Below are 15,215 nucleotides of genomic sequence, written 5' to 3' on the forward strand. Positions count from 1 at the left end.
ACGAAAGACACTGCAGACTACAGCAACCAGAAAAATCTGCAGTAGCTGAACATGCTCTCAAGCACACTGGACACAAAATCCTATTTGAAAACACAGAGATACTGGACAACACCAACAGCCACTATACCAGGCTATACCGGGAAGCCATTGAGATTCACAAACACCAGCACAGCTTCAATAAAAAAGAGGAGAGTCTAAAAATCAACAAAACCTGGCTACCAATCCTGAAAAATACAGCTTGCAAAAGGTCAACGAACTCAGCTCAACCACCAGGACATGTGAACAGTTCACACAATGAACATACTAATCACACCCAGCAGCCACTCGTTAACAACTCAATAGAAGAAAAAACCCTTCCTAATCCCCAGGAAGATACATACATATTCTGACATCAAAACAAGCAGCCACTCGTTAACCCAAACCTCACCCCCCACCCCCCAACCCCCCACCACACCCCCCAATCCCCCCTTCAGATCTCTATAAATACCCACAAAAGGGTCACATCATCCTGGGCACAGAGAGAACTGCTCCTGTCTGTGCTCCTGCTCTCTGAAGATGCCGGTCACAGATGCTGGCGAAACGTTAGGAAACAAAACTTCCAGAACACGGCCACACAGCCCGGAAGACCCACACCAGCCATCGTATGCCGGCCGTGAAAGCCTTCGACAATACATCCTGGAGAAGGGTTATCGACTTGTAGTTGCTAAGAGTCAATGCTAACTTAAAGACACATAATCAATCAACCAACCAATATGTTTCCCTGTCATTCAGAGATCAGATTTTTACACTTTAGGTACCCTGTATTTATTGTCAGTTATGAAATTTCATTCTGCCCTGGAGTCTTGTTTCCTTTCTAACCATACAGATGATAACAACACAGTTACAGGTTGTAGTCTATGGCATCGTACCTGAGAAATGGGTAACTGTAAGAAGAAAATAGCTACTGTTTGTTGTATAATGGAAAGAGCAGGAGAGAAAAATCAGAAACTGTTAGTACTGGAATGAATGCATTGCTTCATGTTTCAGGACAGATAATGGCTTCTTATGTCATATGGTCTTATGTACTCTGCAGATATTTCTTGTGTTAGAAAAAAACCACAGTTCTTCCCTCTTTCTTATCCAGAAGTCACACTGGGTGGAGCCTGGAGTGTGCATATATGATTCTTGCCTTTTGGGATGTGCCAAGGAAGAGCAACAACAGGTTTGAATGTTGTCTGCCTGTCAGTTAGGTGCTCCTTCTACTTGTGAAAAGACTACTTGACAAGAATGGAAAGCACAGTAGAGAAGGTAAGGAAGAGAATGCCCCTGTTCTCTGTATTTTTTGAGGAGGCTCTGCTAGGAAATCATAACTACCAGGTTCCCCCACTGCCCCCATCCTTCAGTCAATTTGAATCTTCTGAAATGCTAAAATGTTGGGCCTATTTCCACCTTTGAATTGCTTCTGGGTGTTTTGCTAAACAGTTCGGTTCTCTCTCTACAGGAGGAAAAAGATACTAATGTGTTATGGGGTGGCTTTGAATATTATGGAATTTGTTGGGCAATGAAAGGAATGACTGAAAATTCATTTAAATTTTACAGACAAAACAAGCTTCCTAAGAATGCCAATCAACTCCCTGTTGCCAATATATTTTTTTAAAAGGATAGGAAGAGAAAAGTGATTCAGGAAGGTCGAAGAGATGCGCAAGGTGTTACAAAAATTGCCACATGTGTGGCCAGTAGAAAAACAAACGAGTGGGAGAATGCTGCTTGCCTTCCAGCATCTCATTCTTAAGTAACAGGTTTGGGGAGACAATCTGGCTGCCTGTTTGGATTTCAGAACATTTAAGTTGCTTATTAATTCATTAATCTTGTTTCCTTGGTTTTGGCTTCATATTTGATTAATTAATCTTGCTTGCTTGCTTGCTTGCTTTTTTTTTTTTTTTTTAAAAAAACCTCAATATGTCTTTGAAGCTATAACAACCTGATGCAGTTTTGGAACCCTGAAAATTATTATTATTTAAAAAAAAAGGTATAAGAAGTGGCTAAAATCTTGTGAGATTCCAGCCTGTTTATTTCTTGGCGGCTGCCAACATCACTCAAAATCATGTGATAACCATCTAAGAAAGTTGGTGCCTGACGCATTTTGACGTTTGCCATTTAAATATGGTCACACATGTGTGCTTGCAAAGAAAAACGTGGCTTAGTTTATTCAGCTCACCACTCAACTTGGATTTTTCTTTTTTATTCTTTATTTTTATTAGAGTTTTTGAATACAAGACTTGCAAGATTCCAATAGAAGAGAATATGTGTTTAAACTGGGAAACAGTTTTAACTGGGACACTGTCAGCATTTTAGACCAGGCTAAATCCAAAAATGCAAGGGAACTCTTGGAAGCCTGGCATTCAGACAAGGCAGCCATCAACAGACACATAGAGATAAACAGCATCTACGCACTATTCAAAAGAGACAATAGAAAAGGAAACAAAAGACCAGAACATCTCCTCGCCAGCAGTCATCACCCAGATAAGCAAGGTTACCACCAGGCACACAATCAAGCAGTAAACAGATGCTAATCAAAGAACTACCAGAGAAGCAAAACAAACCCCCCACCCCCACCAACACTGGCAGGGCAGGCCACAGCACATAAATAGAGAGCAAACCCCATCCCACTTTAGCACTGAAGATGTTACCTAGCTGGGTAATGAAACATTTGCAAGAAAAGAACCAAGCTCAGAGAACCCCAAGGACTCCACACTTGCAAGATTGTTGTCCGCCTTGCAAGGTAGTCCAGATAAGAAGCAGCAACCATGAGTACTAACACTACCTTTATTGTAAAGTTGCAAGTCTGAAAGTACATCTCTCCCAGCTTGCCTTTACAGTCTAAGAAACTAGGGAGGATCCCTTCTGAGATGTTTACCACACCCCCATTCCTTCTTCAGGCTCAGCTGCCTCTTAACTGACCGTTGTCCACTCTGTGGCTCCTCCTCCTATCTCCCAAGATCATTCCCATATACCATTACAATGCCAGAACTGACTAAAATCAAATCTTAATTACAGAATCGGCAAAATTCAGCAAGGATCACCATCCACACAGCCTTGCATGTTGGGCTTTGTGTGTGCAGTGTGAACAGAGCTGGCTACTTGCATAGATAACTGCTTCCATGGATAGATCACCTTTGCTGGATTCAGACATATGTGAATGAAAAACAATTGCTTATGGGAATGAAAATGCGATATTAATTCAAGTATTAATAGTAATAAAATCAGCAACAGTTGTAGATAGTTGTATGGGCAGGATATGTACCTTTAATCTTTTAAATACTATTTGTCTGGTTTAAGCTGCTGGTTCAGGGCTGATTTCACCTGCAGGTAGAGCAGTCATTTATAAACTCTTCCAGATCTAGAAGTTCTGTAGTTCTATAGAAGATATATCTATCTTTTAGTATCTTCCTCTGTTGTATTTCCAGCTTCTTCAAGCAGATCAAGAGACCTGCCTTAGTACAGTATATACTCCCTCCATTCTATGGCTGCTTGCTGTTTAATTTAAAGCACCCTAGTAAAAAACATTTAAACATTAACATGCAACTTGTCTATTTTTTGAAAATATGCTACAAAACCTAGTAGTTTTGTAGTGGTAGAAGTGGGTTTTGGTAATAACAGAAATAGGATACTGGGAAGCATTTGCTCAGTGCCTTAAGAATAGCTTCTGCTGCAAAGTGGGACAATTGGCTTCCATGGGGGTTAATCTTGAATACATTTCTTTTGTGCATGACAGTAGTTCTCCATGAACTTGCCTGGTCAAATTTATACACATTTGGATCCAATTAATGGCAGTAAAGATTGCGGCAAATGATCGGATGTTTAGTATAATATGCTATCATAAAATTGTCACTGGAAATTGCTCCCTGATCTAAAATATACTATATTCAGCTAGGAATGTGCAGATTACTATATTTCCCATCTGTGTCAGTGCATGCATTCTCATTTTTTCTGCCAACTTTAGCAGATAGTTTAGCAGACACCAAAGTGCCATAGTTATAGGGACCCTGGATATGTTTTCCCAATATACATTGTTTTGTATGCATTTGGGGGACTCCAGGTATTGTATGCTTTGTATGAAATTAACCAAATGTGCTGATTAGACAAATGCATGCTGTTTTTCACATAATGTTCTCCAATCACTGTTGGTTTTATATTGTTGGAGTCCAACAGATTCCATTTGCTACTGGTGTCTATGCAAGGCAGGGCTTCCTTAGGTGAGTCAGGATACCTAGAAATCTGTGGTGTATTTCTTTTTCAGAGTTCTGTGAGGTGCATTTTGTCATTAACTTTATGTTTACATTAACTTCATGTTTATCAGTGATTAAACAACACCTGGTTGTTCTCTTTATAAGAGCAGTTGTTAAATGTTGTTTTAAAGAAGTGAGCTAATTTATCCTGAATAATTTGGGGGGGGGGGCATATGTTTTTCCGGAGAAGAGAAGAGGACAGGATGCTAGGACCCAACAACTAGCTAGAGAACTGAGGAAAATTAGTGCAAGGATTATAGGAGAAGTTAATGGATAAGTCTTTATGTAACAGTAGGAGATTCCTTAGTTTGTTTCCTTAACAGTATGTTAATATTTAGACAAGATCGGATGGAAAGAGGGAGCACAAAGGATTCATTTCCATAATGAACTGTGCATCTTTGCTACTATAAAGCTCATTTGAAAGATTATTTAATAGGTTATAGAACTGCAATTATATGCAAATAAGATCCAGCAGGCAGTTCAGCAATTTCATATGGCAAGTCGAGGAAATCAGATCTGGAAATGCTACCTTGGCTGTCAGTCACCTACGTATTATACTTCTTGGGAAGATGCATATTTCTGTGCTGCAGTCAAAAGAAGGCGATGTCAAAGTCTGAGTAAGTCCCTCAAAAGCAGGAAAGGTGGAAGAAGGCCAGAGGGAGCAGGCCAAGAACCAAAACTCTGGATGTTAGGTGCACATGTGTGTACAAATGTACTTACCTGGGTGTGAGATGAGATAGGCAGACATATGTCAGCAAATTTGCTAAGAAATTGCTGATCATTGAAGAGGTCTGGAATTTTGATTCTAAAGATAAGGTAGCTTGGCCTGGGAAAAAATTAACTTGTCTGGTTACTTTTATAATTTCATGTTGTTTGAAACACATTGCTTATATAAGAGGAACTGGAATTTGTCTACTGCAGTTCCATAGGCAGCTTTGAAGAGAAGTAATTAATGGTATGTCAAAAGATAGAGTGACTGTATTTTTTATACTTCAGTGGAATGAATAATGAGTGCTGGAACTTCTATTTGCAGTGCTTCCATGCCGTGCTTCTTGTTTTATGATCTCAAGTTCGATAACTTTTCATTTATTCTACAATAATAAAGATAATAATGCAAACCAAATGTTAAAAATGGGAATTCTTATATGGAAGCACAAAGTATGGGTTTATTTTTTTAAAGCACCAATGGAACTGGATTTATTAAAAAGAAACATAAAGTACAGGGACAAGTAGGAACCTCGGAAAGAATAACAATAACAATAAGAAGAAATTCTGTGAGGTTTTGAATACAACCTTTGACTTACAAGGTAAAAGTTATAATAACTGTGCTATTATAGTAGTCATTTTAAAGACATCCTTAGAAAGAAATATAGCATTAAGAAAGCATTTATAAAACAAAAGCTTATTGTTGTATCTACTTTTATGTGCATTTTGATGCCTTGACGGTATATATAATTCAATTTCATTTTGTGTGTTTGTGTGGGTATTATACACACACACACACACACACACAATACTATGCATGAAAATATATATGACAAGGAAGACCTATCTCCAGGTATGGAAAGTGACTAATGATCACTTTCTTGAAACAGAAAGGTAGGAGGGCATAGAAGCAGGAGAATGGTCCAGTGGGAGGATGTGGTAGCCTGTACTTTGAACGGAATACTTGCAAGCTGTTGTCAAAGTGTTTCAGTCCAGACAGGCTTTTTAAAAACTGGCCTAAGAGTCAAGCCAGCATGAAGATGGAGCAAGAGCAGCTGAAGTGGTAAGTGCAGATATGCCATATGGCAACCCTGTTACCTCTTGAAATTATAAAAAGTAAAACAGTTCAATACATAGATCACCTGATGGGGAAGGTCACTGTTTGTACACTTTGAGAAATATGGTAGCACTTAAAAATATATAAACTCATGGAATGCCTAATAGACATTTTGAACACAGAGGAGGCAGCAAGAATATTAAGGGACAAAATAGGAGGATTACAGAAGAGGTTCATGACTTTAGGGAAGAGGGGAAGCATGAGAGAGATACTCAGAGTAACTCTGCAGAACAATTACTTTGATGGGCTTTCAAGATTCTATTACATTACCTTATTAGTGATATAGATTTTTCCAGAAATCTAAGTGATTCATTTTTCCTGAGCTTGCCGGCTTCAAAGGGCTTGAAATACACGTAGCAGCCGAGCATCACAAAATAACCACCAACAAAGCCAAGAGATGGGCTCTATCACATAGGTTATCATATGACCATGTCCATCTTCATGTTTATTTGTTCTCATAATGAAAGGTAACCTGAAATTGGGAAGTATGGTAATTTAGCTACTGAAGATCATGAAGTCTGGATAATTAGTTCATTGTAGCAATCATGGTTTTGCAGTATGATGATCATCAATGATGCAAATTTGAGAACATCTGAAGACTGAAAGAACAAGGAAGGTATGCATTTCAGGGGGTTTAGGGCTACCAGACCAGGATGGCCCTTCTCTTCTGCTGCACTGCACCAGAACTCCATAGCAGCATCTAAGGACCTCTTGCAGCTGTGAGTTGCAGGGAAATATTGTGACTGGCCTATAACCAAAATAAATAAATAAATAAATAAATAAAAAAAGAAAGAAAAAGGAATATGGATGGTAGTGTACAATACCATATGCTAGACCCAAGGGACTGACTCATGTCCTCATTACTGGCTTTGTTTCCATTGCAGAACCAAGTATTTCCAATATCCCTGCTGTCTGTCAAAATTCTGAAAGCCAGTATCACCACCTCTTGTGATCTATGTAAGTTACTGGTGTGTTATGGTTGAAAGATAGAGTTGAGTTACTTAATTGTATTGATCCCACACAAACAGAAATTTAGAAAAGCTGAGTGCAGAGTTGATTCTCTGACTTAGAGTAAAATAAAATGTAATAAACTTGATTGTTTATTGCTTATATGGAATATAAAACTTTCTTGCAACAGCATCTCTTGCCTTTATTCTAGATTTTTCCATCAATTCTCTAGTCTGTAGCCTTCTTTTTCCTATTAATGCCTCACTCTCTCCAACCCACTTTGTTCACGAGTTTTTGGTTTTCAATATATTTCCTGCTCTGAATCTTCAAATAGTCTCTTCTAGAAACCCACACCAGGACATGCCGATTTCCTACACCTTTTCCGCTAAGAGAGTCAATCTTCTACATTTATTTATTTATTTATTTGTTGTATTTCTATCCTGCCACAATCACTTGACTCTTGGTGGCATATGTGATATATTTAATGATTGATAATGTATAGATTAATAGACCCTAGATATCTTTAGAAGTAAATGGCACTCTCGTTCCATAGGAATTTAGCTGCTATATTCCTTTTACTTCTTAAGCTATGCTGAATATTTGAAAAAAAATTACCAATTTCTTCTTTTTCCTGCTGTAGTGTCTTCTTCTGATTGCTATGTAACTTTGCATCTGCCGACAGCATCACAGGAGACATTCAGAACCCAAACTGTCAGGAATTCTTATTACCCAGTCTGGAATGAAACATTTTATTTTAGGATCCAAACCAAAATCAAGGTAATACAATGTAGTTGTGGCAGCATTCATACTATTTGACAGGCTTCCTGGATAAATAGGTCCATAAAATATTCTTGTAAAATTGACTTCTCCAAGTGAAACTGTAAGTATATTGCAAGATTTGACACTTTGAAAAAGAAAACAAACTATTGATATTTTTGTTTCTTTCATTTGGAGATGCTTGTATGCGTGAAAAGTACACATCAGTAGTTTTGTGTGTAGGCACAAAGATCAGATAGCAAATGTCTTTTGTTCAGAGATTACTGTTAATCCATTCCCAAGACTGATAACAAATAGCTCACCCTAAGGTTGCCAGTAGTGAAACATATTCCATAAGACATATTTAATGTGAGGGTTTTAAAATGACAGTGATATCTGTTGTAAAAAGAAAAGAACACTAGTAATTACTGGGGTCTTAGCAGACTTGGAAGGCAGGTCTTTTTTTTTGTGGGATCTCTTCCTAATGCATAAAATCCCAGAAAATAATAATATCCCAGAAAATACAATTTACTGTAGTTAAGATTTCAGGTGAATGTTCCTTTTTCCCTGGAAATGGGGCTGCATTTTTAACCATATCAGCATAGGAGGAATAAGTTAGGCTAAAGAGCACGCGATTACCTTCTTCAGCATCTTAATGCCACCTCTCAGCATCTGTTGCTTGATGCAGCCACCTTGCTCTGCTTTTGATAGAGATGGTCTGGAGGTTCTGATCCAAACCGGGGTGGGGTTGGAGAGGGCTGGATATCACTGCTAATTTGGCATTAGGAGAGAATCAGGGACATGACTAAATAGATGACTTGAAGGGCGGGGAAAGGTTCCAGTCTAAGGTCAAGATAAAGCATTCAGTATTAACAACACAGCAAGATATCATGGTCAGAGTTCAGGTCAGAGTTCAGGAAACCAAGCAAAGCAGAGTATTAGATTACTACAGAAGTTGTTCCAGGACTTGACTGCTCTCAAAACAACTGGTTGCCTAAGCTTGAATATAGCTAGACTTGATTAGTGCTGATTGCAGAAACTGAGGTACTTGGGAGTAATAAGATAAACTGTTATTCATAAGTGGACCATGACCTCCAAGGTACTCTTTCAAAGAACCTGAAAAGTCTTTGTCGCTCTGCCCTTTCAGTTCTTGATACAGTAACATTGCTACTGTCACAGGCTGGAGGCCATAATTCTGTGTTGAGATGAGAATTCAGGGCTGGCAACTCAGAGGCAGTGGAAGATAGTTTTGCTAGTCTCGCAGTACTATCTCCTGGGATCACCAAATGGCCATACTTATTAATTTGGCTCCTGCTCTTCCTTCTCCTCCTCTTCGTTCATCTGAAGGGTCCATAATTTTGAGCAATAAGTTGGGAGGCCATAAACTGGAGCAATATTTGGTGGCATATTATAAAGATAGGATCTTATAGTATCCCAAAGGGCTTGAGGTGAAAATAGTAGTCTTTTTCTGAGATCAAACTTTCCAGGTAGGAACAAAAGCACCAAAGGGTAATTATCACTCATCTGAAGCCAGAGATTTGCTATAACAGATGGTATCAAGAGCTTCTGTAAGAAATGAGAACAACCCCCCTCCAAAAAAAATAGAGATGGACACAAGGAAGATATTATGAAGAAGGTGAAAAATAGTACCTTTCTACAAATTTTAAAGAGCTAGGATTGTTGCCTGCTGAAGCTACAAATACATCCAAAATTTATCCATTTATGTATATGGCAGTGGAGAATACACCGTACCCACATTCAACAGCTTCCCCATTGATTATCCAAGAGAAGATTCAGATTGTGGGGGGACATAAATATAATAAATACATAAGTAAAGAACTAATTTAGCAGTTGTAAAGAGCTATGTGAGATTGACTAATTAAATTTCTTATTCTGGGTATAATCCATTTTCCTGTTAAGTCAATGGCAAAAGTTCCATCAATTGGAAGAAGATATGTTACAGTAGAAATATCTACATTGTCATCAATTAAAAGGAATATACAATCTGCCATGTCTTATCTTCTGTTCCAGAATATCATAGAGCTGAAAGTTTGCCATGCTGATTCAGTCATCAAAGATGATATACAATTTATTGTTCTTTTTGATTTGGCAAAACTCCAGCCCGGAAGTCCAGTCCTTGAGAAATTCTCCTTAAAACCAGAGGTGAGGGCCAAAAAGTTATGTTGAAGATACTAGATAAACATCTATTCCTCATCCCTAATAGATGTTTAGATAGCTCTTATCCTGAGTTTGTTAAATGGCATGTTTCATGGGTTTTGTGAAAGCAGGGCTCAGATAGACAGAATGAAACTTGTGGAAAAGTTTTACAAGCCTAGACATAACTATATGGTATTTATTTTGAAATGACTTTATGTCTGTAGAAGTACAATTTCTATCTATTTGCTACATTTGCATCTGAAAATCAAAATCAAGGGAGAAATACTCAGATATCCATTTCCTGTTAAAAATGGCAGGTGGCCAAGGTTTCAGAAAAGAAGTACTCTTATAAAGGAGATTATTCTTGCAATCACATTTAATCTAAGCAAAATTTGAAGCAACATCGACATTCTTCTCTTCTCTTCTCTTCTCTTCTCTTCTCTTCTCTTCTCTTCTCTTCTCTTCTCTTCTCTTCTCTTCTCTTCTCTCCTCTCCTCTCCTCTCCTCTCCTCTCCTCTCCTCTCCCCTCCCCTCCCCTTCTCTTCATATGCCAGCTAAGTTGGTATTTAGAGACTTTTTTTTGAAGGAAATGCAAAAAGAAAACTCACAAGCCACACCTGAGTACCCTGGATAATTTTACACAGACTTAAGTATAGGTTCAAATGATATGTGATATGGAAGTTCTGAGATTGCTTCCTCCTCCTCCTCCTCCTCCTCCTCCTCCTCCTCCTCCCTCCTCCTCTATGAAAAAGATGACTGGGATATACTAGTGAGTGTATGTTCTTTTTTTCCCCCAACATAAATTCCTGCTTCATAGCTGCTATTAGCCCCAGAGGACAGGGCAAGACAATACGGGCAGAACCAATTAATAACCTGGAAGTAGTGGGAAAGGGATGGTTTAAAATAAAGTAAATGGCACAGTTCAGTACATAAAACAGCCTGCTTTCCATCCATTTTTAGATGTCATGTAAGCCAGTGTTTCTTAACCTTAGCAACTTTAAGATGTAAGGACTTCAGCTCTGCTTGCTGGGGAATTCTGGGAGTTGAGGTCCACGCATCTTAAAGTTGCCAAGGTTGAAAAACACTGACGTAAGCAGTCACTTACACAGATGCTTTGAAGTTACTGTATTTAAAAAGCCCGGTATTCAGACTGTGGCTACTACCCAGTCTGATTGCACTGTACTGATATAGCCCTTTCAAAGTAACTGAATGTTGACAGAACCCAGACACATATGTCTGTGTTATTTTGCACAAGTCACAAGTAGAGAGCTAGTCTTGGAGATCTAAGTTCAGCAGGACCCTTGTTAGAGGATATGCTCCTAAGCATACACAGAGTGAATATCAGGTAATTAAGAAGCAGCAGGTCCCATTAAAAAAATGCTTGATAATATGGATGATTGGGATGCAGAGTATATTAATGAATGCTATAGACATTCATTTTATTTGCAGTAAAAAGTAGATTTATTAAGAAATAAATAGGTGAGGAAAGCCTTACTTCCATTTACACTATATCTTGGAGAGGGAGACACAGGGAGTTCCCTAACCTCTTAAACACAGAGATTCCTTTGACTAACTGGTGGTCAAATAGGTTGATGGATGCAAAGAGATGATGTAATCTCCACTAGGAATCAAAGGAATCCCAAATGTTCCCATTAGATAATGGTGGCTTACAACTCTTGGCCACAGACATTGACACCGGCTGCACCGATCATTTACAGCAACATTTTTGGCTCCTAGAACTATGAACTGTATGATTCTGGGGTCCAGGGGTGCTTTGATTCAACCAAGATCAAGTGTCGGCAGTTTGGTGGACTGCATATTTTGATGTTGTTGTCATTAGTGGGCATTTTATAAATGTTTTTCTGTTATCAGAAACAAGAACATCCTTATCGTTATGACTCTCTAGAAGTGGAATTCAGGCTGTCAGATGTGTAAGTGATTTGTTATTTGAAAGCTGATATGAAACAGTAAATCATTGTTCATGGCTTGGTTCTTGGAAAATTCCGCCTTTGTATTATTTAGTAGGTAACAAAGCTTGTTTCTGGATTTGGGTATTCTATCCTACCCTATCCTATCCTACCCTACCCTACCTACTCTGTTTATTAAGCTTTGTATGCCACTCTAATCACATACAATTCTGCAGTGATTGATTGAGGAATCCCATACAAATTTATTCTAATATATTGGCTGGGTTCATGCAACATAATAAACTGAAACACAAATCTCTGTTCATATAACATGCTGTATCCAAATAAATGAAACATAATATTGGGTAACTTTGGTCCTGGTTTAGACAATATGCTAAACAATCTTGTAGTTCCTACAGCATACTGAACCACAAACTATTCATCCCTATGTTAGCCCAGTCTAGAATATTATGTGAAATCAACCATCCACAAGTAGAACAGGTTCACCCTTCCAATTCTACCTCAGTACAGTATGTATTCCCTCTCCCAAAAGTTTCCCAAAAGGGTTAAAGGATTTCCAGTTCTGGAACAGCTTTGTGGTTGTGAGTCTGCTTCCTTAATATTGGCAGTAGTCAATTTCTGAATTGTCAGAACCTGGATCCTGGCAAGCCAGTTTGATTTAGACAAGGATCCTTAGCCACTAATCCATTATTATTTTGAACATAAAGAACTATGTTTCTTATTTTTGTTTCTACATTGTATATTTTAGAAGTTACCATAAAGAACAGGAAAGAGATCAATTTCTGGTCTATTTGGTCAGCAAAAGACATTTTTTTGCTTCTGTAGCAATTGTAAGCAATAGGATCTTTTCATGGTGGCCACCACTTCCTGGATTGCCCCCATCTCCATTCAAGGAGGTTCTCTAATCCTAACCCAAGCCCTAACCCAGGGTAAGGTAGAGTACGATAGGATACCCAAATCCACAAACAAGCTCTGTTACCTGCTAGATCAATTTGTAGGTGGAAGAGGAACATACTTTATTTATTAAATTTATAATCTGCCTTTTTGCTTATATAATCACTGATGGTGAATTTACAACAAGAAAACAAAATACAAAAGGTGTTTAGTTGACAAATTATCTTGCCCTTTAATTCAGTGCTATACAATGATGGTATTGTTTTATTCTATGATGATGATGATTATATTTTGGATTTGGTTTTTCCATGTTCCATTACATTTTATTTGTGCCACTTTAAATTCAGATCATGGACAAACTGATAAAAACTTACGGAGTGAAGACGTTTACTCTGTGCCACAATGCACAAACATCTTAATGATTTGTCTGAGCATCTTTAGTTGCAGTTTGTAGACCAGAATGTCTGCACCTCTTTGTATTCCCTTCTTTGTTAAAAACTCAGAGAGCCTCTTTTTCTTGTCAGTCATTCACAAAACCTTATTTCTAAAACAGCAGTGACTAACAAAATTGGTCTTACTTGTTCTTTTGTTGTTTCTTTTTCCTTTGTTCCTCTGCTTTTTAGGCTAGGCCCTCCTGAGCAACTGATTTCCAATGGTGTCATAGTGGTAAGTCTATCTGGAGTCCTCTTGTGTAAACCAGCCTTCTCTATGGTAACCACAGGGGGTGGAAAATCTGCAAGGTGCAGGTTGGGAAAAATGGGTGTACGCCATCATTATTCGCCACAGGAAGCACTGCATTATGGGATATGATTTAATGCAAGGAAAGAAACAGATCAGAAGTTCCAGACACATGGAAACTGCACTGTTGCCTTTTTGTTTTCATAGGCCCGTGAACTTTCCATTTTGGATGTAAAAGTGAACAAGGAGGAAAATGAGAAGGTTTTGCGAGGTATGTCCTGTTTTTGTGTGTGTGCGTGCCTTTGTGTCAGTGTTGACTTCTGGAGATTGCCTAGATGAGTCCCTGAACTTTTCAAGACGTTTGCCATTCCCTCCTTCCTAGGGCTGAGAGGAATTGACTGGCCCAAGGTGCCCCAGCTGGCTTCATGCCTAAAGTGGGATTAGAACTCATGGTCTCCCAGTTTCTAGCCTGGTGCCTTAACCACCACACCAAACTGGCTGTCTTTATAGGGACTCTTTTATCTTATATAACCCGTTGGTTATATAAGTTTTACCAGACTCCTTTTAATTGCAGAGCACTTATTAGGTTGCAGTCCTGGACTTACCTGGATTAAGCAGGTAATTTAATATATAAAAAACTCTCTTAATTTACTAAAAAGGCAATCCTGATAGGCTGTGCAGGATGTTTAAAAAGTATGATTTTAAAATAATTACTGCAAAAGGCAGATGTGTAATATAGTACTTGTACTAAAAGTATTTTTTAAAATGTGCTGACTTATTTATTACTCTGTTTTGAGTAAATTAATAATTAAATCAAATGGTTTCAATCAATTAATCATTCAGGAAAGAATACCTTTCCATGATGCATTTATTGCACATAAACATAGGAAAATTATGTTTTACAATTGTGGATTCCAGCTGTTCTGATCTGCTGGGATAGTCCCAAAAGGTGCATTCATCTTGCAACCAACATTGGGACATACCTCTGAAAAGTAGGGTTTGCACTGTAATTTTGCAACAGACATTTCATCGTTTTTTTTAAATCATTGTGGTTTGTAGCAGATGCTGATGGCCAAATTTCTAAAAAGAGACGATGCCCCTAAGGCATATCAGGAGATCTATAGAGGTTGGGTGGTGGATCAGTGGGAGTGCTTCAGAGTTAAAGACAGGTTATTCCTCCAGTTCGGACCTCTTCTGATATTTGTATCACTGGTTATTACTTTAGTTCTGGTCTTCTGCTTTAGAAGAACGTTTATTTTGAAGCACTGCACATTACTCCAGGGGAGGGCTTTTCTAATATAGATCAACAGTTTATTTCCAAAATCTTATTGTTGCACTATTCTTAAACAGATATCCAAGCAAAAAATGTCATGAAACGACATTTAATTCCTAATTCTCTGCAGAGGGGAAAGATTTTTAAAGCCATCCAGAAAAGGAAAAATTGATACAGTGATACCTCAGGATACGAACGCCTCTGCTTGCGAATTTTTCGGGTTACGACCAGCTCTAGCCCCAAAATTTTACCTCGGTTTGCGAACTCCGCCTCGGGGTACGAGCCATTTTCTGCCCGTGCCACGTGGTCCGCGGCCATTTTCTGCCCGTGCCACGTGGTCCACGGCCATTTTTCCGCCCGTGCCACGTGGTCCACGGCCATTTTTCCGCCCGTGCCACGTGGTCCGCGGCTGTTTTTCCGGCCCTGCCGCGTGGTCCGCGGCCGTTTTCGCGCCGCGCCGGGCTGTTTTCGCGCCGCGCCGGGCCGTTTTC

General features: G+C 38.8%; 1 protein-coding gene across 1 annotated transcript in view; it reads left to right on the forward strand.

The window, feature by feature from the left end:
- The first annotated feature begins 1,266 nt into the window (after positions 1-1,266).
- Positions 1,267-15,215, forward strand: part of LOC103051992 (cytosolic phospholipase A2 beta-like) — a 40,909-nt gene continuing 26,960 nt past the window's right edge. Inside the window, exons 1-7 of the mRNA XM_088145495.1 lie at positions 1,267-1,287; positions 6,975-7,047; positions 7,679-7,815; positions 9,826-9,957; positions 11,824-11,882; positions 13,397-13,439; positions 13,659-13,722. Coding sequence (XP_088001621.1) covers positions 1,267-1,287; positions 6,975-7,047; positions 7,679-7,815; positions 9,826-9,957; positions 11,824-11,882; positions 13,397-13,439; positions 13,659-13,722 — 529 coding nt within the window. The remainder of the gene's footprint in view (positions 1,288-6,974; positions 7,048-7,678; positions 7,816-9,825; positions 9,958-11,823; positions 11,883-13,396; positions 13,440-13,658; positions 13,723-15,215) is intronic.

Source organism: Python bivittatus, unplaced genomic scaffold, assembly GCF_059951505.1.
Source record: "Python bivittatus isolate LINGU-HERP-01145 unplaced genomic scaffold, Pbiv_v1 ctg000480_np1212, whole genome shotgun sequence".
Lineage (NCBI taxonomy): Eukaryota > Metazoa > Chordata > Lepidosauria > Squamata > Pythonidae > Python > Python bivittatus.